General features: G+C 47.9%; 2 protein-coding genes across 2 annotated transcripts; both read right to left on the bottom strand.

The window, feature by feature from the left end:
* Positions 1-25,878, bottom strand: usp8 (ubiquitin specific peptidase 8; the record flags this gene model as incomplete). Its single annotated transcript, XM_046348843.1, is given in 16 exon segments — positions 1-70; positions 4,560-4,796; positions 7,177-7,387; positions 8,515-8,736; positions 9,340-9,638; positions 9,890-9,963; positions 16,640-16,875; positions 17,830-17,923; positions 18,979-19,120; positions 20,296-20,458; positions 20,622-20,793; positions 21,852-21,891; positions 22,279-22,408; positions 22,672-22,757; positions 23,431-23,575; positions 25,799-25,878. Coding segments are annotated over 16 exon segments (2,401 nt in total), but the record flags the coding sequence as incomplete, so codon positions are not given.
* Positions 9,906-17,837, bottom strand: LOC124034992 (capping protein inhibiting regulator of actin dynamics-like). Its single transcript, XM_046348379.1, has 3 exons — positions 17,645-17,837; positions 16,377-16,875; positions 9,906-9,963 (listed from the first exon to the last, which is right to left on the bottom strand). The coding sequence occupies exons 2-3, from the start codon at positions 16,815-16,817 to the stop codon at positions 9,952-9,954; spliced, it is 453 nt and encodes a 150-aa protein (XP_046204335.1). The 5' UTR covers positions 16,818-16,875; positions 17,645-17,837; the 3' UTR covers positions 9,906-9,951.
* Positions 25,879-27,078: the final 1,200 nt, after the last annotated feature.

A 27,078-nucleotide genomic window follows, 5' to 3' on the forward strand; every position in this document is an offset into this window, starting at 1 on the left:
TACAGTGTCGACAGAACACCTTGTTCTGGTCGGTCATCTTCTCCTCCTTAGAAAACAACTTCAGACAGTCCTGGAACACAGGGTAGGACATGGTTAGATTAGACAGTCCTGGAACACAGGGTAGGACATGGTTAGATTAGACAGTCCTGGAACACAGGGTAGGACATGGTTAGATTAGACAGTCCTGGAACACAGGGTAGGACATGGTTAGATTAGACAGTCCTGGAACACACAGTAGGACATGGTTAGATTAGACAGTCCTGGAACACACAGTAGGACATGGTTAGAGTAGACAGTCCTGGAACACACAGTAGGACATGGTTAGATTAGACAGTCCTGGAACACACAGTAGGACATGGTTAGATTAGACAGCTTCAGGACAGTAGGACATGGTTAGATTAGACAGTCCTGGAACACACAGTAGGACATGGTTAGAGTAGACAGTCCTGGAACACACAGTAGGACATGGTTAGATTAGACAGTCCTGGAACACACAGTAGGACATGGTTAGATTAGACAGTCCTGGAACACAGGGTAGGACATGGTTAGATTAGACAGCTTCAGGACAGTAGGACATGGTTAGGATTAGGACAGTCCTGGGAAGTTAGGTAGACATGGTTAGATTAGACAGTCCTGGAACACACAGTAGGACATGGTTACTAGATTGTACAGTCCTGGAACACAGGGTAGGACATGGTTAGATTAGACAGTCCTGAACACACAGTAGACATGGTTAGATTAGACAGTCCTTGGAACACAGGGTAGGACATGGTTAGATTGGAGCAGCTTCAGGACAGAGGACATGGTTAGATTAGACAGTCCTGGAACAGTAGACATGGTTAGATTAGACAGTCCTGGAACACACAGTAGGACATGGTTAGATTAGACAGCTTCAGGACAGTAGGACATGGTTAGATTAGACAGTCCTGGAACACACGGTAGGACATGGTTAGATTAGACAGTCCTGGAACACACAGTAGGACATGGTTAGATTAGACAGCTTCAGGACAGTAGGCCATGGTTAGATTAGACAGTCCTGGAACACACAGTAGGACATGGTTAGATTAGACAGTCCTGGAACACACAGTAGGACATGGTTAGATTAGACAGCTTCAGGACAGTAGGACATGGTTAGATTAGACAGCTTCAGGATTAGACAGTAGGACATGGTTAGATTAGACAGTCCTGGAACACACAGTAGGACATGGTTAGATTAGACAGCTTCAGGACAGTAGGACATGGTTAGATTAGACGTTCCTGGAACACGTAGGACATGGTTAGATTAGACAGTCCTGGAACACACAGTAGGACATGGTTAGATTAGACAGCTTCAGGACAGTAGGACATGGTTAGATTAGACAGCTTCTGGAACAGTAGGACATGGTTAGATTGGACAGTTCCTGGAACAGTAGGACATGGTTAGATTAGACAGTCCTGGAACACAGTAGGACATGGTTAGATTAGACAGCTTCAGGACAGTAGGACATGGTTAGATTAGACAACTTCCTGGAACACACAGTAGGACATGGTTAGATTAGACAGTTCCTGGAACACAGTAGGACATGGTTAGATTAGACAGTTCAGGACAGTAGGACATGGTTAGATTAGACAGCTTCACAGTAGGACATGGTTAGATTAGACGGTTTCAGGACAGGGGGACATGGTTAGATTAGACAGCTTCAGGACAGTAGGACATGGTTAGATTAGAAGTTCCTGGAACACAGTAGGACATGGGAACACACAGTAGGACATGGTTAGATTAGACAGTCCTGGAACACACAGTAGGACATGGTTAGATTAGACAGTCCTGGAACACACAGTAGGATATGGTTAGATTAGACAGTCCTGGAACACACAGTAGGACATGGTTAGATTAGACAGCTTCAGGACAGTAGGACATGGTTAGATTAGACAGCTTCAGGACAGTAGGACATGGTTAGATTGGACAGCTTCAGGACAGTAGGACATGGTTAGATTAGACAGCTTCAGGACAGTTGGACATGGTTAGATTAGACAGTCCTGGAACACACAGTAGGACATGGTTAGATTAGACAGTCCTGGAACACACAGTAGGACATGGTTAGATTAGACAGCTTCAGGACAGTAGGACATGGTTAGATTAGACAGCTTCAGGACAGTAGGACATGGTTAGATTAGACAGCTTCAGGACAGTAGAACATGGTTAGATTAGACAGCTTCAGGACAGTAGGACATGGTTAGATTAGACAGCTTCAGGACAGTAGGACATGGTTAGATTAGACAGCTTCAGGACAGTTGGACATGGTTAGATTAGACAGCTTCAGGACAGTAGGACATGGTTAGATTAGACAGCTTCAGGACAGTTGGACATGGTTAGATTAGACAGCTTCAGGACAGTAGGACATGGTTAGATTAGACAGCTTCAGGACAGTAGGACATGGTTAGATTAGACAGCTTCAGGACAGTAGGACATGGTTAGATTAGACAGCTTCAGGACAGTAGGACATGGTTAGATTAGAAGTTCCTGGAACACAGTAGGACATGGTTAGAATAGACGTTCCTGGAACACACAGTAGGACATGGTTAGATTAGACAGTCCTGGAACACACAGTAGGACATGGTTAGATTAGACAGTCCTGGAACACACAGTAGGACATGGTTAGATTAGACCGCTTCAGGACAGTAGGCCATGGTTAGATTAGACAGTCCTGGAACACACAGTAGGACATGGTTAGATTAGACAGTCCTGGAACACACAGTAGGACATGGTTAGATTAGACAGTCCTGGAACACACAGTAGGACATGGTTAGATTAGACGGCTTCAGGACAGTAGGCCATGGTTAGATTAGACAGCTTCAGGACAGTAGGACATGGTTAGATTAGACAGCTTCAGGACAGTAGGACATGGTTAGATTGGACAGCTTCAGGACAGTAGGACATGGTTAGATTAGACAGCTTCAGGACAGTTGGACATGGTTAGATTAGACAGTCCTGGAACACACAGTAGGACATGGTTAGATTAGACAGTCCTGGAACACACAGTAGGACATGGTTAGATTAGACAGCTTCAGGACAGTAGGACATGGTTAGATTAGACAGCTTCAGGACAGTAGGACATGGTTAGATTAGACAGCTTCAGGACAGTAGGACATGGTTAGATTAGACAGCTTCAGGACAGTAGGACATGGTTAGATTAGACAGCTTCAGGACAGTAGGACATGGTTAGATTAGACAGCTTCAGGACAGTTGGACATGGTTAGATTAGACAGCTTCAGGACAGTAGGACATGGTTAGATTAGACAGCATCAGGACAGTTGGACATGGTTAGATTAGACAGCTTCAGGACAGTTGGACATGGTTAGATTAGACAGCTTCAGGACAGTTGGACATGGTTAGATTAGACAGCTTCAGGACAGTAGGACATGGTTAGATTAGACAGCTTCAGGACAGGACGACATGGTTAGATTAGACAGCTTCAGGACAGTAGGACATGGTTAGATTAGACAGCTTCAGGACAGTTGGACATGGTTAGATTAGACAGCTTCAGGACAGTAGGACATGGTTAGATTAGACAGCTTCAGGACAGTAGGACATGGTTAGATTAGACAGCTTCAGGACAGTAGGACATGGTTAGATTAGACAGCTTCAGGACAGTAGGACATGGTTAGATTAGACAGCTTCAGGACAGTAGGACATGGTTAGATTAGACAGCTTCAGGACAGTTGGACATGGTTAGATTAGACAGCTTCAGGACAGTAGGACATGGTTAGATTAGACAGCTTCGGGACAGTAGGACATGGTTAGATTAGACAGCTTCAGGACAGTAGGACATGGTTAGATTAGACAGCTTCAGGACAGTAGGACATGGTTAGATTAGACAGCTTCAGGACAGTAGGACATGGTTAGATTAGACAGCTTCAGGACAGTAGGACATGGTTAGATTAGACAGCTTCAGGACAGTAGGACATGGTTAGATTAGACAGCTTCAGGACAGTTGGACATGGTTAGATTAGACAGCTTCAGGACAGTAGGACATGGTGCAGAATAACCAGAAAGATGCAGAATAACTAGGGCTTTACCCTGATGGGGAAATGAACTGGGTTCTAATCTTCCTACAAGTCAGAAAGATACAGAATCACCAGGGCTTTACCCTGATGGGGAAATGAACTGGGTTCTAATCTTCCTACAAGTCAGAAAGATGCACAAAGGGACATGTCAAAACGCTGTGGCACTTCAGCTCCTTTTTATTCATATAAAAATATATATATTATTATTCTAAAATCTTTTATTTTAATTGTATTTTTTAAATGATTATTATTATATATTTAAACTTTTTTTTAAAGCCTGTCACATCTGTGAATGTGGAATGTGTTTTGTTGGTTGATTGAAAAACAAGAAGACTTAATAAAACTTTAAATTGAAAAAAAAAAGTACTTATTTATTGAATTTTCCATATGGGCCCTTAATTTAATATAACAGGCTTATAAAATGCTATATTTTTGACCAATTTCTACTTAAAATATCAGAAAAGGGTATTGATTTGGAAGAGCCGTATGTGTAAACACAGGTGTTGTCTTACTTGCAGGGAACACTTGTTGGTGGAGGCCAGCGGCAGGGTCAGGTACATAAAGGTCTCGAAGGTGCGGGACTTCCTGTGGCAGGTGAGACACTGAACTGTGCTCTTAAACTGACCCTGGAACAGCGCTACGATGACAGACTCGTTGAGCAGCTTGTGTTTGGTCCAGGCCTGGTCAGCAGCCCGCTGGTCGTCCAGATCGTCATTCTCCTCCTCTATGTAACCCTTACGGTTAGCAGCCTTCAGAGAGAGACAGAGGACAGGTCATACAACATGGACAGAGACAGACAGAGGACAGGTCATTACAACATGGAGAGACAGAGGACAGGTCATTACAACATGGGTCATTACAACATGGAGAGGCAGAGGACTGGTCATTACAACATGGACAGAGACAGACAGAGGACAGGTCATTACAACATGGACAGAGAGACAGAGGACAGACACCATCCCCACACCATCTCCTCTCCTCTCTCCCCACACCACCTCCTCTCCTCTCTCCCCACACCACCACCTCCTCTCCTCTCTCCCCACGCCACCTCCTCTCCTCTCTCCCCACGCCACCACCTCCTCTCCTCTCTCCCCACGCCATCACCTCCTCTCCTCTCTCCCCACGCCATCTCCTCTCCTCTCTCCCCACGCCATCTCCTCTCCTCTCTCCCCACGCCATCTCCTCTCCTCTCTCCCCACGCCATCTCCTCTCCTCTCTCCCCACGCCATCTCCTCTCCTCTCTCCCACGCCATCTCCTCTCCTCTCTCCCCACGCCATCTCCTCTCCTCTCTCCCCACGCCATCTCCTCTCCTCTCTGCTCACACCATCTCCTCTCCTCTCTCCTCACACCATCTCCTCTCCTCTCTCCTCTCCTCACACCATCTCCTCTCCTCTCTCCTCACACCATCTCCTCTCCTCTCTCCTCACACCATCTCATCTCCTCTCACCATCTCATCTCCTCTCACCATCTCCTCTCCATCTCATCTCCTCTCCCCATCTCCTCTCCTCCCTCCCCATCTCCTCTCCTCCCTCCCCATCTCCTCTCCTCACACCATCTCCTCTCCTCACACCATCTCCTCTCCTCACACCATCTCCTCTCCTCACACCATCTCCTCTCCTCACACCATCTCCTCTCCTCACACCATCTCCTCTCCTCACACCATCTCCTCTCCTCACACCATCTCCTCTCCTCACACCATCTCCTCTCCCACACCATCTCCTCTCCCCACACCATCTCCTCTCCCCACACCATCTCCTCTCCTCCCTCCCCACACCATCTCCTCTCCTCCCTCCCCACACCATCTCCTCTCCTCCCCACACCATCTCCTCCCTCCCCACACCATCTCCTCTCTCCCCACACCATCTCCTCTCTCCCCACACCATCTCCTCTCTCCCCACACCATCTCCTCTCTCCCCACACCATCTCCTCTCCTCTCCTCTCTCCATCTCATCTCCTCTCACCATCTCCTCTCCTCTCACCATCTCCTCTCCTCTCACCATCTCCTCTCTCCCCACGCCATCTCCTCTCCTCTCTCCCCACGCCATCTCCTCTCCTCTCTCCCCCACGCCATCTCCTCTCCTCTCTCCCCACGCCATCTCCTCTCCTCCCACGCCATCTCCTCTCCCCACGCCATCTCCTCTCCCCACGCCATCTCCTCTCCCCACGCCATCTCCTCTCCCCACGCCATCTCCTCTCCCCACGCCATCTCCCCACGCCATCTCCCCCCCACGCCATCTCCTCTCCCCACGCCATCTCCTCTCCCCACGCCATCTCCTCTCCCCACGCCATCTCCTCTCCCCACGCCATCTCCTCTCCCCACGCCATCTCCTCTCCCCACGCCATCTCCTCTCCCCACGCCATCTCCTCTCCCCACGCCATCTCCTCTCCCCACGCCATCTCCTCTCCCACGCCATCTCCTCTCCCCACGCCATCTCCTCTCCCCACGCCATCTCCTCTCCCCCCACACCATCTCCTCTCCCCACACCATCTCCTCTCCCCCTCCCATCACCATCTCCTCTCCCCTCACCATCTCCTCTCCTCTCTCCCCACACCATCTCCTCTCCCCACACCATCTCCTCTCCCCACACCATCTCCTCTCCCACACCATCTCCTCTCTCCACACCATCTCCTCTCTCCACACCATCTCCTCTCTCCACACCATCTCCTCTCTCCACACCATCTCCTCTCCTCTCTCCCCACACCATCTCCTCTCCTCTCTCCCCACACCATCTCCTCTCCTCTCTCCCCACACCATCTCCTCTCCTCTCTCCCCACACCATCTCCTCTCCTCTCTCCCCACACCATCTCCTCTCCTCTCTCCCCACACCATCTCCTCTCCCTCTCTCCCCACACCATCTCCTCTCCTCTCTCCCCCATCTCCTCTCCTCTCCCCACACCATCTCCTCTCCTCTCCACACCATCTCCTCTCCTCTCTCCCCACACAATCTCCTCTCCTCTCTCCCCACACAATCTCCTCTCCTCTCTCCCCACACCATCTCCTCTCCTCTCTCCCCACACCATCTCCTCTCCTCTCTCCTCACACCATCTCCTCAATACAACTCTAGGTAATGTTCACACTATGTTCCTTGTTAATGACTTTTCTCCTGTCCGCTTTCCGGTCTCCCCACCTTGTTGAGGTCCTCGTGGAGTCCGTCCATAAGGAAGAGCAGCAGCTCCTGGGAGTCCTGTTGTTCATGGCCAGAGAAGGATTCATTGATCTTCCCTATAGTGACCTTAAAGTCACGGGGGCTGATACACTTATACAGGCCTGACCACAGAGCCTTCATGATCACACCAAACTCCTCTGCCACCTCGCCTCGGTGACCCAGGATGTTTGCCCTGTCGGGGGGGGGGGAGTGACACAGAGAGAGAGAGAGCGCGAGAGACAGAGACAGACATAGAGAGGGAGGAAGAGAGAGAGGGAAGGAGAGAGACAGAGAGGGAGAGACCGAGAGAGAGAGACAGACGGAGGAAGGGAGAGAGTGACAGCAAGAAAAAGAGAGACAGAAGGAGGGTGGGAGAGAGAGAGAGAGACAGAGAGAGAGAGAGACAGAGAGAGAGAGAGAGAGAGAGAGAGAGAGAGAGAGAGAGAGACAGAAGGAGGGTGGGAGAGAGAGAGAGAGAGAGACAGAAGGAGGGTGGGAGAGAGAGAGAGAGAGAGAGAGAAGGAGAGAGAGAGAGAGAGAGACAGACAGAGAGGAGGGAGAGAGAGAGAGAGAGAGAGAGAGAGAGAGAGAGAGAGAGAGAGAGACAGAGAGACAGAGAGACAGAGAGACAGAGAGAGAGAGAGAGAGAGAGAGAGAGAGAGAGAGAGAGAGAGAGAGAGAGAGAGAGACAGAGACAGAGACAGAGACAGAGACAGAGACAGAGACAGAGACAGAGACAGAGACAGAGACAGAGAGAGAGAGAGAGAGAGAGAGAGAGAGAGAGAGACAGAGAGTTAGCTGTATATGTATGATTCTCTTATCTTGGTAATAATTCTTGTTGAAGTGTTATTACTACATTATCATTACTACATTATCATTACCACTACATGACTGACCTGTTGATATCCTCCTGATAGAGGTTCTTGTTGAAGTAGTCGACCATGGCCGGGGTGTTACATTATAAACCACTACATTATCATTACTACATTATCATTACCGCTACATGACTGACCTGTTGATATCCTCCTGATAGAGGTTCTTGTTGAAGTAGTCGACCATGGCCGGGGTGTTACATTATAAACCACTACATTATCATTACTACATTATCATTACCGCTACATGACTGACCTGTTGATATCCTCCTGATAGAGGTTCTTGTTGACCACCGGGGTGTTACATTATAAACCACTACATTATCATTACCACTACATGACTGACCTGTTGATATCCTCCTGATAGAGGTTCTTGTTGAAGTAGTCGACCATGGCCGGGGTGTTACATTATAAACCACTACATTATCATTACCACTACATGACTGACCTGTTGATATCCTCCTGATAGAGGTTCTTGTTGAAGTAGTCGACCATGGCCGGGGTGTTGCAGAGACACTGCAGGATGGAGTTCATGTAGCAGGTGTTACCGAGGTTACGCAGGCCGGTGAGCGAGGCGCCGAGACCGCCGAACACAGGGTTCAGGTTGCGGATCTTAGCCGCAGACGGGCGGGCGATCTCCACCTTGGTGTAGACGCTAGCGGTGGACGGTCTGGGGGACGGACGGCAGTGACAAGTTACACACAGTACCGCCAAATAAACATTACAAAACGGCTTCTGTGACGTCGTCAACTTTCATACAGAAATTAAATACTTATGGAGACTCAAACCTTTTAAATCAAGTTGTCATAATCCAATAGTATATATTTTTATATAATATCCATGAATCCAAATGATCTAGAAACATTTAAATTCAATTTAGACCAAGGGTTGATTTTAACCCCAGACTCAGGTTAAGTTGTAGTCGAGGGGTGTATTCATTAGTCGGATTCGGTGTCTGCTGCAAAACATTTTGTAACGGAAAGTGTTTCGATTGGACATTTCAGCTAGGTCCCTCCCAGTTTCGTTCTGTTTTCTCTGTTGGCTTCCGTTTGGTTCCTAGAGTAAAACGGTAAACGGTTTCCGTTGGAAAAACGTTTCGTAACAGACAAAACGCTTTGCAACGGAATCCAACTAATGAATACACCCCAGGATTTAAAAACATATTTATTTGTCATTGAAAAATAGCTTTTTAGTCCAGTAGTAGGCTTAATCTGAGTGAGTGAAACGTATATATTGACCAGGCCCATATCCATGTGACGATGATGTCACCTACTTGGTTTCCCTGTTAAAGGTTGGGCGCGTGGCTGCAGTTATAGGGGCGGTAACCTTCTTTAGCCCCTCCTCCCTCAGGTCCTGGCTGATGTCTGGAGAAGAATAGGAACGTTTCAGTTTGGACTGCTCCTGGTCACGGTCCATGGTCTGGTCTGGCTCAGCGGGGCGAGGCTGCTTCTGTTTGGCCGTAGGAGGGGTGGAGGGGGGCGTCTGGGGCACGCTGACCTCAGGGGGGTAGCGGTGCACCCGGTTGGTTGGGGAATGGTAGTAACGGTAGGTACCGGTTACCGTATCCAAGAACTGGTGTAGAGAGGATAGAGAGGAGAGGGGAGAGTTTATTTCGTCCTCCATTTTCTTTTTCCCAGAACAGATGGTTGTGTGTGAAAACATTCTCCATCGTATTTGCATGTGATGTAGTTAATCATTACACTGATAGAATATGTACACTTCAATGCTTTCCCCCCCTTGCTGGCTACTTAGCAGTTCTCTTTAAACATCAAGAAACTAAAAAGTTGAATAGTTTGAGATGTCAGTTAAGTGTTTGTTTTTACCTTCATCCAGCCAACAGGCAGACCTGGTACACTCCTCCCCATCTCTTCACTTCTGGCTCTGGTTAGAGCTCCCGCTGTGGAACAACACACACATTACATACGTTACACATACGTTACACACACGTTACACACAGTGTGTAGAGCGCAGCCAATGTAAGGAGAATTCTGACCAGTCAAAAGGGGGGCAGCTATCGGTAGTATTTAAATGCCCAGTCAAAAGGGGGACAGCTATCGGTAGTATTTAAATGCCCAGTCAAAAGGGGACAGCTATCGGTAGTATTTAAATGCAGGGGACAAAGGGGAACAGCTATCGGTAGTATTTAAATGCCCAGTCAAAGGGGGACAGCTATCGGTAGTGTTTAAATGCCCAGTCAAAGGGGGACAGCTATCGGTAGTATTTAAATGCCCAGTCAAAGGGGGACAGCTATCGGTAGTATTTAAATGCCCAGTCAAAGGGGGACAGCTATCGGTAGTATTTAAATGCCCAGTCAAAGGGGGACAGCTATCGGTAGTATTTAAATGCCCAGTCAAAGGGGGACAGCTATCGGTAGTGTTTAAATATCCAGTCAAAGGGGGACAGCTATCGGTAGTATTTAAATGCCCAGTCAAAGGGGGACAGCTATCGGTAGTATTTAAATGCCCAGTCAAAGGGGGACAGCTATCGGTAGTATTTAAATGCCCAGTCAAAGGGGTACAGCTATCGGTAGTGTTTAAATACCCAGTCAAAGGGGGACAGCTATCGGTAGTATTTAAATGCTGGGACAAAGGGGGACAGCTATCGGTAGTATTTAAATGCTGGGACAAAGGGGGACAGCTATCGGTAGTATTTAAATACCCAGTCAAAGGGGGACAGCTATCGGTAGTGTTTAAATACCCAGTCAAAGGGGGACAGCTATCGGTAGTATTTAAATGCCCAGTCAAAGGGGGACAGCTATCGGTAGTGTTTAAATGCCCAGTCAAAGGGGTACAGCTATCGGTAGTATTTAAATACCCAGTCAAAGGGGGACAGCTATCAGTAGTATTTAAATGCAGGGTTCTCCTGTTGCTTCACTAGAACGTTCCCGGCAGGCGATGGTAGAACAAATTAAAAAAAGAAAAGAAAAAAAGCAAACTTGGGGATCAAACGTCCCCATAACGCCATTTGCATCCCGCCATTTCCAACAGCGGTCGAGACCATGCAGCCTGGATGCAGAAACAAACTCCTAAATAAATACTGAAGCTTTTTCTAAAACAACAACATGCCATAATGAGGTGGTGGTTCGGAGTGGTGATTATATACCTTGGGTATGACATAGTCATCAACTGTTCTATGCTTTAACGTCCCAGGCTGACGACTCCTCTTTACATCACCACTAAGCTTCATGGGGGAGGGAGCCTGGGGTTTGGGAGGGACACAGCACAGTACAGCTCACATCATTTCACTGTACAGATTAGCTTTATGGGTATCAGTGAGATTGATGGGCTGTATATTAGGACAGTGGTTCTCCAAATCTCTCCTCAGGAACCCCCCAGGTGTTTCACAAAGGTAACCCTAAACTATCTCACCTGATTCACCAGGTCAAGGGCCTGATGATTGATTCACCAACCAGTCAAGGGCCTGATGATTGATTCACCAGGTCAAGGGCCTGATGATTGATTCGCCAGGTCTAGGGCCTGATGATTGATTCGCCAGGTCTATGGGCCCTGATGATTGATTCGCCAGGTCAAGGGCCAGATAATTGATTTGCCTAGTCAAGAGCATGATGACATTCACCTAATCAAGGGCCTGATTGATTCACCAGGTCTAGGGCCTGATGTTTGATTGGCCAGGTCAAGGGCCTGATGATTGATTCGCCAGGTCAAGGGCCTGATGATTGATTCGCCAGGTCAAGGGCCTGATGATTCGTTGACAAGTTGTAGATCAAATACATGGACCGGCTGGAGGTACCTGAGGAGAGACCAGCTGGGGTCCCTGAGGAGAGGTTTGGACAGCTGGGGGTCCCTGAGGAGAGGTTTGGACCAGCTGGGGGTCCCTGAGGAGAGGTTTGGACCAGCTGGGGGTCCCTGAGGAGAGGTTTGGACCAGCTGGGGGTCCCTGAGGAGAGGTTTGGACCGGCTGGGGGTCCCTGAGGAGAGGTTTGGACCGGCTGGGGGTCCCTGAGGAGAGGTTTGGACCGGCTGGGGGTCCCCAAGGAGAGGTTTGAGAACCACTGTAGTAGGATATGGGTTACACATGGGATGGGCTTATCAGATTTCCGCTGGTCATTGGGGACAGACTGCTTACTAACTGGTGGCTAACGGATAGTATCAAATTGTGGATACTATCAGACTGGTGAGATGGATGGATGGGGTTTATATTAAGAGATGGGTTGGCTATGGGATGGGCTTACTGGTGTTGGGCTGAAAAGGTACAGTAGAGACTGGGAGAAACGGTTAGATGCTTAGTGTCTCTTTCAGCATCACAGAAACAGAGACTCACTGCCACAGACAGACGGAGAAAGTAGGCTGGCCCTCCTTGAAGTCTCGTCGTTGGATGCCATTGCGCTCTTTTTGGTTAGAAAGCCCTCTAGCAAAACATCCGTCATAATTGACCGCATTGGTAACCTTCAGACGTACAAGTTACCAGACCTGGACTCAGGGATAGCGAACCCTGGAGGTCAATCTGCTTTTAGTCTTGTGGCACCACTCATGTGGAATGATCTCCAAAAGTCCTTAAAGTTGGTGGAGTTGGAAAAATGACTTGTGTCATGCACAAAGTACATGTCCTAACCAACTTGCCAAAACTATAGTTTGTTATTAACAAGACATTTTTGTGGAGTGGTTGAAAAACGCGTTTTAATGACTCCAACCTAAGTGTATGTAAACTTCCCACTTCAACTGTACATACTACTGTACATACACTACTGTTTGGAGTCACTTAGAAATGTCATTTTTGAAAGAATAAAATAATATCAAATTGATCAGAAATACAGTGAAGACATTGTTAATGTTGTAAATGACTATTGTAGCTGGAAACGGCTGATTTTTCAAATGGAATATCTACGAACATAGGTGTACAGAGGCCCATTATCAGTAACCATCACTACTGATGGCACGTTGTGTTAGTTAATCAAAGTTTAGCATTTTAAAAGGCTAATCAAGAAAACCCCTTTGTTTAGCATTTTAGCTCAGTTGGTAGAGCATGGTGCTTGTAATTGATCATTAGAAAACCCTTTGCAATTATATTATTATTATTATTATTATAGCTGAAAACTGTTGTCCTGATTAAAGAAGCAATAAAAATGGCCTTCTTTAGGCTATCTGAGAATCTGGAGCATCAGCGTTTGTGGGTTCCATTACAGGCTCAAAATGGCCAGAAACAAAGCACTTTCTTCTGAAACTCGTCAGTCTATTCTTGTTCTGATGAAGGCTATTCCATGCGAGAAATTGCCAAGAAACTGAAGATCTTGTACAACTCTGTGTACTACTCCCTTCACAGAACAGCGGAAACTGGCTCTAACCACAATAGAAAGAGGAGTGGGAGGCCCCGGTGCACAACAGAGCAAGAGAACAGAGTGTTTAGTTTGAGAAATAGACGCCTCAAAACTGGCAGCTTCATTAAACACTACCTGCAAAACAACAGTCTCAACATCAGTGACAAGGCGACTCTGGGATGCTGGCAAATGTCTACACTGTATTTCTTATTCAATTAACCATAAACAATTAATGAACATGCACCTGTGGAATGGTCGTTAAGACACTAACAGCTTACAGACGGTAGGCAATTAAGGTCACAGTTATGAAAACTTAGGACAGTAAGTGGCCTTTCTACTGACTCTGAAAAACACCAAAAGAAAGATGCCCAGGGTCCCTGCTCATCTGCGTGAACGTGCCTTAGGCATGCTGCAAGGAGGCACGAGGACTGCAAATGTGGCCAGGGCAATAAATTGCCATGTCTGTACTCTGAGACGCCTAAGACAGCGCTACAGGGAGACAGGACGGACAGCTGATCCTCCTCGCAGTGGCAGACCACGTGTGGCAGACCACGTGTAACAACACCTACACAGGATCGGTACATCCGAACATCACACCTGAGGGACAGGTACAGGATGGCAACAACAACTGCCCGAGTTACACCAATAATGCACAATCCCTCCATCAGTGCTAAGACTGTCCACAATAGGCTGAGAGAGGTTGGCTTGTAGGCCTGTTGTAAGGCAGGTCCCCACCAGACATCACCGGCAACAATGTCGCCTATGGGCACAAACCCACCGTCACTGGACCAGACTGGACTAGCAAAAAGTGCTCTTCACTGACGAGTTGTGATTTTGTCTCACCAAGGGTGAGCGGATTCGCATTTATCGTTGAAGGAATGAGAGTTACACCGAGGCCTGTGCTCTGGAGCATGATTGATGTACTCTGGAGCGGGATCGATTTGGAGGTGGAGGGTCCGTCATGGTCTGGGGTGGTGTGTCACAGCATCATCGGACTGAGCTTGTCGTCATCGCAGGCAATCTCAACGCTGTGCGTTACAGGGAAGACATCATCCTCCCTCATGTAGTACACTTCCTGCAGGCTCATCCTGACATGACCCTCCAGCATGAGAATGCCACCAGCTATACTGCTCGTTCTGTGCGTGATTTCCTGCAAGACAGGAATGTCAATTTTCTGCCATGGCCAGCGAAGAGCCCGGATCTCAATACCATTGAGCACGTCTGGGACCTGTTGGATCGGAGGGTGAGGGCTAGGGCCATTCCCCCAGGGATGTCTGGGACCTGTTGGATCGGAGGGTGAGGGCTAGGGCCATTCCCCCCAGGGATGTCTGGGACCTGTTGGATCGGAGGGTGAGGGCTAGAGCCATTCCCCCCAGAAATGTCTGGGACCTGTTGGATCGGAGGGTGAGGGCTAGGGCCATTCCCCACAGAAATGTCCGGGAACTTTCACGTCCCTTGGTGGAAGAGTGGGGTAACATCTCACAGCGAGAACTGGCAAATCTGGTGCAGTCCATGAGGAGGAGATGCACTGCAGTACTTAATGCAGCTGGTGGCCACACCACTCCAGAGACTGTTACTTTTGATTTTGACCCCCCTTTGTTCAGGGACACATTTTTCCATTTGAGTTTTTGTCTCGGTTGTTGAATCTTGTTATGTTCATACAAATTTTTACACAGGTTAAGTTTGCTGAAAATAAACGCAGTTGACAGTGAGAGGACGTTTAGTTGGGTTACAATATTTGGGTAGCAGAAGCCAGGGGGTGTGTAGTGTAATTGATGTGAATATAGATGTGTATAGAGTCATTGTTGTGTATTGATGTGCTTGACAGTTCATCATTGTAAATAAGAATATGTTCTTAATTGACGTACCTGTATAAATAAAGGAACCCAAACCGGCTGCGCATTAGCGCCATCGTGCATACATTTATTTTGTCCCCCTACATCAAACGCGATCACGACACGCAGGTTAAAATATCAAAACAAACTCTGAACCAATTACATTAATTTGGGGACAAGTCGAAAAGTATTAAACATTTATGGCAATTTAGCTAGCTAGCTTGCTGTTGCTAGCTCATTTGTCCTGGGATATAAACATTGAGTTGTTATTTTTCCTGAAATGCACAAGGTCCTCTACTCCGACAATTAATCCACACATAAAACGGTCAACCAAGTTGTTTCTAGTCATCTCTCCTCCTTGCAGGCTTTTTCATCTTTGAACTTATATTGTAATTGGCATCTAAAAACTTTCATAGTATTACCACAACAACCGGCAACAGTTCATCTTTCAATCCCCCACGTGGGTATAACCAATGAGAAGATGGCACGTGGGTACCTGCTTCTATAAACCAATGAGGAGATGGGAGAGGCAGGACTTGCAGTGTGATCTGCGTCAGAAATAGAACTGACTTCTTTTTAGCCCTTGGCAACGGAGACGCTCGTTGACGCGTGCGAGCCGCGCAGGTGCAATAATTGAATAACATACATTTCTACATTTATTTTGTGACGTGAGCATTGTAGTCAGGGTATAACAGGGTATAATGACAGACACTGGCCTCCGGAGTGGCGCAGTGGTCTAAGGCTGTGCCACTCGAGATTCTGGGTTCGAATCCAGGCTCAGTCGCAGCCGGCCTCGACTGGGAGAACAACTGGCCCAGCGTCGTCTGGGTTAGGGGAGGGTCTGTCCTTGTCCCATCGCGCACTAGCGGTGGGGGGGTGCAGTGCTGACACGGTCACCTCCGACACATTGGTGCGGCTGGCTTCCAGGTTAAGTCCAGTTGAAGTGGACATTGTGTCAAGAATCCGTGCGGCTTGGTTGGGTTTCGGAGGACGCACAGGAGTTGCAGCGACTAACTACCAATTGGATACCATGAAGTTGTTCACTCCTCATGGTTTTAAAAGGACTGGTGTGAGGAAGATGGTGGAAACTCCCTCCTCCCATGCGTGCACCAAACCAAAGCTTTAAATGACATGAGTGAACGCCTTCTATGAGAAGGGTAGAGAATCAGAACGCAGCCACAGATAGACAGAGACACTGACCTTAATCTCCGTGACGATACGGTTGGGAGCCGGCGAGTCCAGAGAATCACCATTGGTCGGTGTATCCTCCCTCTGCTCCTTCCCCCTCTTCTCTCGCTCTTCCCTAACCCCGTTCTCCTTCTCCTCCTCTGCCTTGTGTCTCTCCAACCTCTTCCTCTCCTGAGTCCTGTTCTCTTCCTCTTTCCTCCTCTCCATCTCCTCATTTTCCTTCTCCCGGCGTTCCCTCTCTCTCCACTCCTCCTCGGTGTGGCGTTCCTGTTTGCGTTGTTCCTGCTCTCTCCGGGCCTTCTCCATCAGAGCCGCCGTCTCTGTGTGGATCTGACCTCGTTCCTCGTCCGTCAGCGGCACCGCCGGGTCAAAGGCCGGTTTGACTGAGCGGTTGGGTTGGGGTACAGACGGGCCATTCTGGGAGGAGGGGGGGCAGGTCCCTGGGGAGGGCATCCAGGGGGGGTTTAGACCCGTCTGAGACTCTGACTGATGGCTTCTTGGTACGGTCGATCTGGGGGAGCGAGGAACGGCAGGAGAGGGGGGGGGGGGGGGTAACAAACAGGGAGGATTAAGCTTTTAATTAGACATTTGAAGAACAATAAAAAGCAGAAATTTAAGTTTTGAGTTTACATTTTTACTTGGACAGTGCACATTAAATCAACGTTTCTGTAAAAGTGCCGGTTTTAGCCAGCCGGCTAATTTTCAACCGAAGTCCCTGGGCAGGTTAGGTGGTGACATTAACACAGTCTTTCTGGACTATTGAGAACTAGGAAAAAGCTATCAATATCTCATTGTGACGTTCTCTTGAAATATATTTGAAGGGACAGTTGACCCAAATGACAATTGGTTTCCTTTACCCTGTACGCCGTCTCAATGTATGAGAACGATCCATGATTTAGTTTAGTTTTCCCTGGCACTGTTTTCAAAACGCTATTGGTTTTAGGACTTGTATCACAAATCCAATGCAAGCCATGGTACGTAATACATTACCATTTTCCCACATAGTAACCGGAAGGTTGCAAGTTCAAACCCCGAGCTGACAAGGTACAAATCTGTCGTTCTGCCCCTGAACAGGCAGTTAACCCACTATTCCTAGGCAGTCATTGAAAATAAGAATTAGTTCTTAACTGACTTGCCTGGTTAAATAAAGGTTAAAGAAATAAATAATGAACCCAATGTCATATTGTGATGGGTAAACTATGCTTTTAATATATTTAAAAAGCTAAATATTTATTGAATGAATGATAAAAACAAACAAATGCATGAGCTCGTGCAGTAACCTGTGGGATGTGCTTGGCTGTCCCTCCAGGCTGGCTGGGGGTCCCTGGACCAGCTCCAGGGTCCTTCTTGCTGTGGTCTACTCCAGGGTGAGTGAACCCTGTGTGGGGTGAGTCTGTGGCGTCAGCCTCCATCCATGTGGAGGGGGTCAGTTCCTCCAGGGGGGCACCGTTCACCTGTACGCTACCCAGGGAGGCAGGGGAGCCTGGGGTTCAGGGTCCGGCTCGGGGGAGGAGGGGTTGGAGGTTTGGGCTCCTCCAGTGACGGGTAGCTGAAGTTCACTGCTCAACAGAAAACATGAACAAGTAATGATACAATAACTCCTAATCCAGAGGTCTAAACCAAATCACATGTTATTGGTCACATACACATGGTTAAGAGATGTTATTGGTCACATACCACACATATACACAGATGTTAATGAGAGTGTAGTGAAATGCTTGTGCTCCTAGTTCTGACAGTGCAGCACTATCTAACAATTCCACAACTACCTTATACACACAAATCGAAGGGATGGAATAAGAAATAGAAGTTCACTTACACCTTAGCCAAATACATTTAAACTCAGTTAACAATTCCTGATTTTTAATCCTAGTAAAAATGCCCTGTCTTAGGTCAGGTAGGATCACCACTTTATTTTAAGAATGTGAAATGTCAGAATAATAGTAGAGAATTATTTTTTTGAATTTTCACATTCCCAGTGGGTCAGACATAATTTGCAAATAAATTCATTAAAAATCCTACAATGTGATTTTCTGGATTTTTTTTTTCATTTTGTCTGTCATAGTTGAAGTGTACCTATGATGAAAATTACAGCCCTCTCTCATCTTTTTAAGTGGGAGAACTTGCAAAATTGGTGGCTGACTACTCACGCTGTGGGAGGGTGTTGTAGCTGTGTGTTCGGGGTTAAGGTAAGGGTTAAGGGGTACTCACGCTGTGGGAGGGTGTTATAGCTGTGTGTTCGGGGTTAAGGTAAGGGTTAAGGGGTACTCACGCTGTGGGAGGGTGCTGTAGCTGTGTGTTCGGGGTTAAGGTAAGGGTTAAGGGGTACTCACGCTGTGGGAGGGTGCTGTAGCTGTGTGTTCGGGGGGGGTTAGGGTTAAGGTAAGGGTTAAGGGGTACTCACGCTGTGGGAGGGTGCTGTAGCTGTGTGTTCGGGGGGTTAGGGTTAGGGTTGGGTTAAGGGGTACTCACACTGTGGGAGGTGTTATAGCTGTGTGTTCGGGGGGTTAGGGTGAGGGTTAAGGTAAGGGGTACTCACACTGTGGGAGCGTGTTATAGCTGTGTGTTCGGGGGGTTAGGGTGAGGGTTAAAGTAAGGGTTAAGGGGTACTCACGCTGTGGGAGGGTGCTGTAGCTGTGTGTTCGGGGCGGTCTGACTTTGGCGTTGGATGTGTACATGGGGTAGAAGAGGAGCCAGCTCTCATAGCCTCCCTCCAGAACCATGGGCTCACTACGCAGGATAGTGGTACTGTCCCACTGTGAAGCACACATTACCTCAATTAAACACACTGACTGAGGGAACACACATTACCTCAATGGAAACACACTGACTGAGGAAACACACATTACCTCAATGGAAACACACTGACTGAGGAAGCACACATTACCTCAATGGAAACACACTGACTGAGGAAACACACATTACCTCAATGGAAACACACTGACTGAGGAAACACACATTACCTCAATGGAAACACACTGACTGAGGAAACACACATTACCTCAATGGAAACACACATTAACTCAATGGAAACACACATTACCTCAATGGAAACACACTGACTGAGGAAACACACATTACCTCAATGGAAACACACTGACTGAGGAAACACACATTACCTCAATGGAAACACACTGACTGAGGAAACACACATTACCTCAATGGAAACACACATTACCTCAATGGAAACACACTGACTGAGCAATGGAAACACACATTACTCAATGGAAACACACATTACCTCAATGGAAACACACTGACTGAGGAAACACACATTACCTCAATGGAAACACACATTACCTCAATGGAAACACACATTACCTCAATGGAAACACACATTACCTCAATGGAAACACACATTACCTCAATGGAAACACACATTACTGAGGAAACACACATTACCTCAATGGAAACACACTGACTGAGGAAACACACATTACCTCAATGGAAACACATTACCTCAATGGAAACACACATTATCCAGAGCAATGGAAACACACATTACTGAATGGAAACACACATTACCTCAATGGAAACACACATTACTGATGGAAACACACATTACCTCAATGGAAACACACATTACCTCAATGGAAACACACTGACCTCAATGGAAACACACATTACCTCAATGGAAACACACATTACCTCAATGGAAACACACTGACTGATGGAAACCCACATTACCTCAATGGAAACACACATTACCTCAATGGAAACACACATTACCTCAATGGAAACACACATTACCTCAATGGAAACACACATTACCTCAATGGAAACACACATTACCTCAATGGAAACACACATTACCTCAATGGAAACACACATTACCTCAATGGAAACACACATTACCTCAATGGAAACACACATTACCTCAATGGAAACACACATTACCTCAATGGAAACACACATTCCTATGTTATGTTACCTTGAAGAGAGCATCTTTGAGGCTTTGTAAGGTGCTTCCCAGTTTGAGGTCAGTAACAGAGCTGAACCAGTCCAGTAGGATGATGTAATCTACGAACCCCCGTCTCTTCCACGTCTCTCTGGACGCATCAGGTAGATTGGCCTCAATCTGGTTCACTGTGATGCTGTGGGAACAGAATGATGACCTGTTACCCTGTGCAGGGGTGCACAACACACGGCCCACGGGCTGAATGTGGCCCCAGAGAAGACAGCTTGTAGCCCGTAGTGATTATTAGTCGTTTTTAATACATTTATTTGGGCATGGGTCACCCATCGCTCCCTCCGTACCCAGGGTTGATAGCCTCCTCTGGGACACTGATGACAGTCTGGGTGGGGACCTGGATCTGTGAGTCCTGGAAGTCTCGGAGGCAGCGAGCGTCCATCACAATGACCGTAATGGCCTGGTCCCTCATCATCTTGAACAACCCCTCTGCTGTGATCCCTCCTGCTGACACCGCAGCTAGGGAGGTAGGGAGGGAGGGAGGTAGGGAGAGAGGGAGGTACGGAGAGAGGGAGGTACGGAGAGAGGTACGGAGGGAGGTAGGGAGGGAGGGAGGTAGGGAGAGAGGGAGGGAGGTACGGAGGGAGGTAGGGAGAGAGGGAGGGAGGTACGGAGAGGGAGGGAGGTACGGAGGGAGGGAGGGAGGGAGGGAGAGAGGGAGGTACGGAGAGAGGGAGGTACGGAGAGAGGGAGGGAGGTACGGAGGGAGGTAGGGAGGGGGAGGGAGGTAGGGAGGGAGGTACGGAGAGAGGGAGGTAGGGAGGGAGGGAGGGAGGGAGAGAGGGAGGGAGGTACGGCGGGAGGGAGGGATGTACGGCGGGAGGGAGGGATGTACGGCGGGAGGGATGTACGGAGGGAGGGATGTACGGAGGGAGGGATGTACGGAGGGAGGGATGTACGGAGGGAGGGAGGTACGGAGGGAGGGAGGTACGGAGGGAGGGAGGTACGGAGGGAGGGAGGTACGGAGGGAGGGATATACGGCGGGAGGGATATACGGCGGGAGGGAGGGAGGTACGGGGGGAGGGATGTACGGAGGGAGGGATGTACGGAGGGAGGGAGGGGAGGGAGGGAGGTACGGAGGGAGGGAGGTACGGAGGGAGGGAGGTACGGAGGGAGGGAGGTACGGCGGGAGGGAGGGATGTACGGAGGGAGGGAGGGATGTACGGCGGGAGGGAGGGATGTACGGCGGGAGGGAGGGATGTACGGCGGGAGGGAGGTACGGCGGGAGATACGGCGGGAGGGAGGGAGGTACGGAGGGAGGGATGTACGGCGGGAGGGAGGGAGGTACGGAGGGAGGGATGTACGGCAGGAGGGAGGTACGGAGGGAGGGATGTACGGCGGGAGGGAGGTACGGAGGGAGGGAGGTAGGTACGGAGGGGATAATAAAAGATGGATAAATCAATAAACATCAACCTGTTGTGTAAAACAACTTATATTCATGTCATAACTTCGTATTACCTCAAATTCTGAAACTTTTTAACAAGCATTTGAGTCAGTTTGCTGGTCACCATCCTTACCTTTTGAAGTTAAATTTTTCAACTCCTTCTGCTCTTTTACCTAGAACACAGAACATTACAACTGAGACCACAGCATCTTAAAGGACCAACTCTCAACCACAACAACTGGTGTCGACAAATGATGGTGTCGACAACGGGTGGTGCTGACAGGGGTGGTGTCGACAGGGGTGGTGCTGACATGGGTGGTGTCGACAGGGGTGGTGCTGACATGGGTGGTGTCGACAGGGGTGGTGTCGACAGGGGTGGTGCTGACAGGGGTGGTGTCGACAGGGGTGGTGTCGACAGGGGTGGTGTCGACAGGGGTGGTGCTGACAGGGGTGGTGTCGACAGGGGTGGTGTCGACAGGGGTGGTGCTGACAGAGCTTACGTATCGACCTCACAGCCTTCGATAGAGCTGTTGTGTCCCCGTCATCATTCAGGGACCTACCTTCTTGATCTCTTTCCCTGCTTTCGGAGATGCCCTCCCTCCATCTTTCTCCGTCTTATCCTCCCTCCTTTTCTTCTCCTCTTGTCTCTCTTTCTCCTCAAGCTTTTTGCGAACCTCGACTTCCTCGTACCTAAACGCACACACACACACACACACACACACACACAAACACACAGGAAAACAGAAACAGTAACCTGTAGAAGCATTAGGCTGAGATTCTATAGCTTCAAATCAACGTATCTCCGTCTTTGGTAAAGTCCATGTTCTCCTTCAAACCATTCATGGTTATTGAAGTTCAGCTAAAACCTATGCCAACTGAATACCAGTTGATTTAGTAACATCCGGTACATAGTGAACGCAATGTCTGTGAATAAACGACGACAACACACCAACCTGAGTTTAAGGCTTTCAGAGAGTTTCTCGGCTTCTTCTATGGCTTTTTTAAAGCTGGTGGGCCCCAACACGGACAGGAAGAACTCCTTGGACAACAGAGAGGAAAGGTGCTTCAGATGACAGCGGTCTCAACAAGGGGAAAAACACAGCTGGCCAAAGATCAATACATTGTGTCGTTGCCAAACGGAATGACTTTTCACAATGTCAAGTACCTTTATTTAGTATTGATGGTTAACGTGAAACCAGCAGCATCCACTTCGAGTAAGACAGTACTATTCTATAACCAATCGGGAAAATCAATAGAGAGTGAAATCACGGTAGGAAGCCTTGTCCTCGTACGGATCGAACCCTCAATATGGTCAGTATCATAACAGTCCCGTGTGGGAGTGTGGCTCATCACTAGTTCTGCAGTCGACAAGCACACAGCCCGTGTCGGCATGGGGTTGAATCCCTCTTCAACCACTACCACCCCCCCCCCCGTTCTCCCCTCTACACGCTGCGCCCCCCATTACATTCCTACAGTCTGAAAAACCCACTGAATACATGGGGAGGTGGGAGCTCCCAGTCTCCATTAAAACATATCGCATGGCTTGAACTCCCTCTGTGGTCTGAGTAGCAAAACATGGGTCGTATTCACTAGGGACCAAATGGAAGAACAAGGAAGGTTTAGATCCTGAACGTGTCCACATAAAGAAACACTTGTTTCAGACAGGGCTACCGTCAGTGGTACGGAGTGAACTAATGGACCACGGTCGGCACCTGTTGCTGCTTGAAGTCGGGCCTCTTCTTGATGAGATCATAAACCGTTAGGTATTTCATGTAGAGAACATAGGCCTTCTCCTCGTCTCCATCCAGACGACACTCCTCCGCAGCCTTGAAGATCTTACAGGCACTCTGGACATAGCTGGAACACACCACAGAACATAGCTGGAACACACCACAGAACATAGCTGGAACACACCACAGAACATAGCTGGAACTCACCACAGAACATAGCTGGAACTCACAACAGAACATAGCTGGAACTCACAACAGAACATTTACCATACACATAGCTAGACCTCACAACAGAACATTTACCATACACATAGCTGGAACTCACAACAGAACATAGCTGGAACTCACAACAGAACATAGCTGGAACTCACAACAGAACATAGCTGGAACTCACAACAGAACATTTACCATACACATAGCTGGAACACACCACAGAACATAGCTGGAACTCACAACAGAACATTTACCATACACATAGCTGGAACACACAACAGAACATTTACCATACCCATAGCTGGAACTCACAACAGAACATTTACCATACACATAGCTGGAACACACAAGAACAGAACATTTTACCATACCCATAGCTGGAACTCACAACAGAACATTTACCATACACATGGACATAGCTGAACTCACAACAGAACATTTAACACTCTGGACATAGCTGGAACTCACAACAGAACATTTACCATACACATAGCTGGAACTCACAACAGAACATTTACCATAAACTCTGGACATAGCTGGAACTCACAACAGAACATTTACCATACCCATAGCTGGAACTCACAACAGAACATTTACCATACACATAGCTGGAACTCACAACAGAACATTTACCATACACTCTGGACATAGCTGGAACACACAACAGAACATTTACCATACCCATAGCTGGAACTCACAACAGAACATTTACCATACACTCTGGACATAGCTGGAACACACAACAGAACATTTACCATACACTCTGGACATAGCTGGAACTCACAACAGAACATTTACCATACACTCTGGACATAGCTGGAACTCACAACAGAACATTTACCATACACTCTGGACATAGCTGGAACTCACAACAGAACATTTACCATACACTCTGGACATAGCTGGAACTCACAACAGAACATTTACCATACACTCTGGACATAGCTGGAACTCACAACAGAACATTTACCATACACTCTGGACATAGCTGGAACTCACAATACAGACCATACTGGCTGGTCACATCAGGCCTGTTACCAGGACCATACTGGCTGGTCACATCAGGCCTGTTACCAGGACCATACTGACTGGTCACATCAGGCCTGTTACCAGGACCATACTGGCTGGTCACATCAGGCCTGTTACCAGGACCATACTGACTGGTCACATCAGGCCTGTTACCAGGACCATTTGGTCACATCAGGCCGTCCAGGACCATACTGACTGGTCCATTTAAATAACATCAGGCCTGTTACCAGGTCCATTTAAATAACATCCATACCAGAACAACAGGCCTGTTACCAGGTCCATTTAAATAACATCCATATTTAAATGACATCAGAACAACAGGCCTGTTACCAGGTCCATTTAAATAACATCCATACCAGAACAACAGGCCTGTTACCAGGTCCATTTAAATAACATCCATACCAGAACAACAGGCCTGTTACCAGGTCCATTTAAATAACATCCATACCAGAACAACAGGCCTGTTACCAGGTCCATTTAAATGACATCCATGCCAGAACAACAGGCCTGTTACAAGGTCCATTTAAATAACATCCATACCAGAACAACAGGCCTGTTACCAGGTCCATTTAAATAACATCCATGCCAGAACAACAGGCCTGTTACCAGGTCCATTTAAATAACATCCATACCAGAACAACAGGCCTGTTACCAGGTCCATTTAAATAACATCCATACCAGAACAACAGGCCTGTTACCAGGTCCATTTAAATAACATCCATACCAGAACAACAGGCCTGTTACCAGGTCCATTTAAATAACATCCATGCCAGAACAACAGGCCTGTTACCAGGTCCATTTAAATAACATCCATGCCAGAACAACAGGCCTGTTACCAGGTCCATTTAAATAACATCCATACCAGAACAACAGGCCTGTTACCAGGTCCATTTAAATAACATCCATGCCAGAACAACAGGCCTGTTACCAGGTCCATTTAAATAACATCCATGCCAGAACAACAGGCCTGTTACCAGGTCCATTTAAATGACATCCATGCCAGAACAACAGGCCTGTTACCAGGTCCATTTAAATAACATCCATACCAGAACAACAGGCCTGTTACCAGGTCCATTTAAATAACATCCATACCAGAACAACAGCTTACCTCCTGGTGTTGATTTTGTCCGGCTTGACCTCAGCTTTCTTGTTGAGGTCCCCCAGGTTAGTAGAGAGGTACAAGTCCATTCGCCAGAACACAGGCCATTTTCAACGGTGGGTTATATATCACCAGCAGTGTACAATGTTCACATATTCCAGTCCTCACCGCTCTGGAAAGACAAAACAATTGAATCAAATAGCTTTTAGTATTATTATTATTATTATTATTATTAACCCCTTGCCTGCCCCCTTCATAGAGGCCAACGACCTTTAGCACCGATTGATGGGGCATCTTCTTCCAGGGGACTTTAAGAGGCCAGACGTTCAGTCTGAACGTTAACAGGCATCGCTTGTGGTTTTGGGAAACTTAAGGAGGAAGGTCTGTTACAGAAATGGGTTGGAACTGAAAAATACTGTCACTGTGATAAAGTCTGTGAGGGATAAATCAAATGGACGTATATTTTGAAGTGTCTGTCCTATATCTGAGAGAGATAACAAAGATGAGGACTTTGTAGGATTTGTTAAAAAAATATTTAAACACTTATTTATATATTTATTTATTTTTGCACTAAAGTACTTCCATTCCATGTTTAAACTGGTACCGGGCCTCCATACAGACACAACAGGCTGGTACCGGGCTGCCTACAGACAATCTAGACACTGCCTACAGACACGTCTAGTCAGGCTGGTACCGGGGGCTGCCTACAGACACGTCTAGTGGTACCGGGCTGGGCTGCCTACAGACACGTCTAGTCAGGCTGGTACCGGGCTGGGCTGCCTACAGACACGTCTAGTCAGGCTGGTACCGGGCTGCCTACAGACACAGGCTGGTACCGGGCTGCCTACAGACACGTCAGGCTGGTACCGGGCTGGGCCTTTACAGACACGTCTAGTCAGGCTGGTACCGGGCTGGGCTGCCTACAGACACGTCTAGTCAGGCTGGTACCGGGCTGCCTACAGACACGTCTAGTCAGGCTGGTACCGGGCTGCCTACAGACACGTCTAGTCAGTGGTACCGGGCTGGGCTGCCTAGTCAGACACGTCTAGTCAGGCTGGTACCGGGCTGCCTACAGGTCTAGTCAGGCTGGTAGGACACGTCTGGTAGGCTGGTGAACGGTGAGAAGACAATCAGTCGACACGAGGCTGGTACCGGGCTGCAGCTGGTAGTGGAGTGAGAACAATGAGGCAGCAGTGGAGTGAGGCTGGTAACAGAGCAGCACTGTCTAAGGAAAGAGAGTGAGGAAACCAACTTAGGTCTATAATCAATAGCCTAAATGTGCCAGGCTC

The sequence above is a fragment of the Oncorhynchus gorbuscha genome, linkage group LG05 (genome assembly GCF_021184085.1).
Source record: "Oncorhynchus gorbuscha isolate QuinsamMale2020 ecotype Even-year linkage group LG05, OgorEven_v1.0, whole genome shotgun sequence".
Lineage (NCBI taxonomy): Eukaryota > Metazoa > Chordata > Actinopteri > Salmoniformes > Salmonidae > Oncorhynchus > Oncorhynchus gorbuscha.

Coding starts and splice junctions, on each gene's coding strand:
- LOC124034992 (XM_046348379.1), bottom strand. CDS start 16,817: ATGCCCTCCCCAGGGACCTGCCCCCCCTCCTCCCAGAATGGCCCGTCT.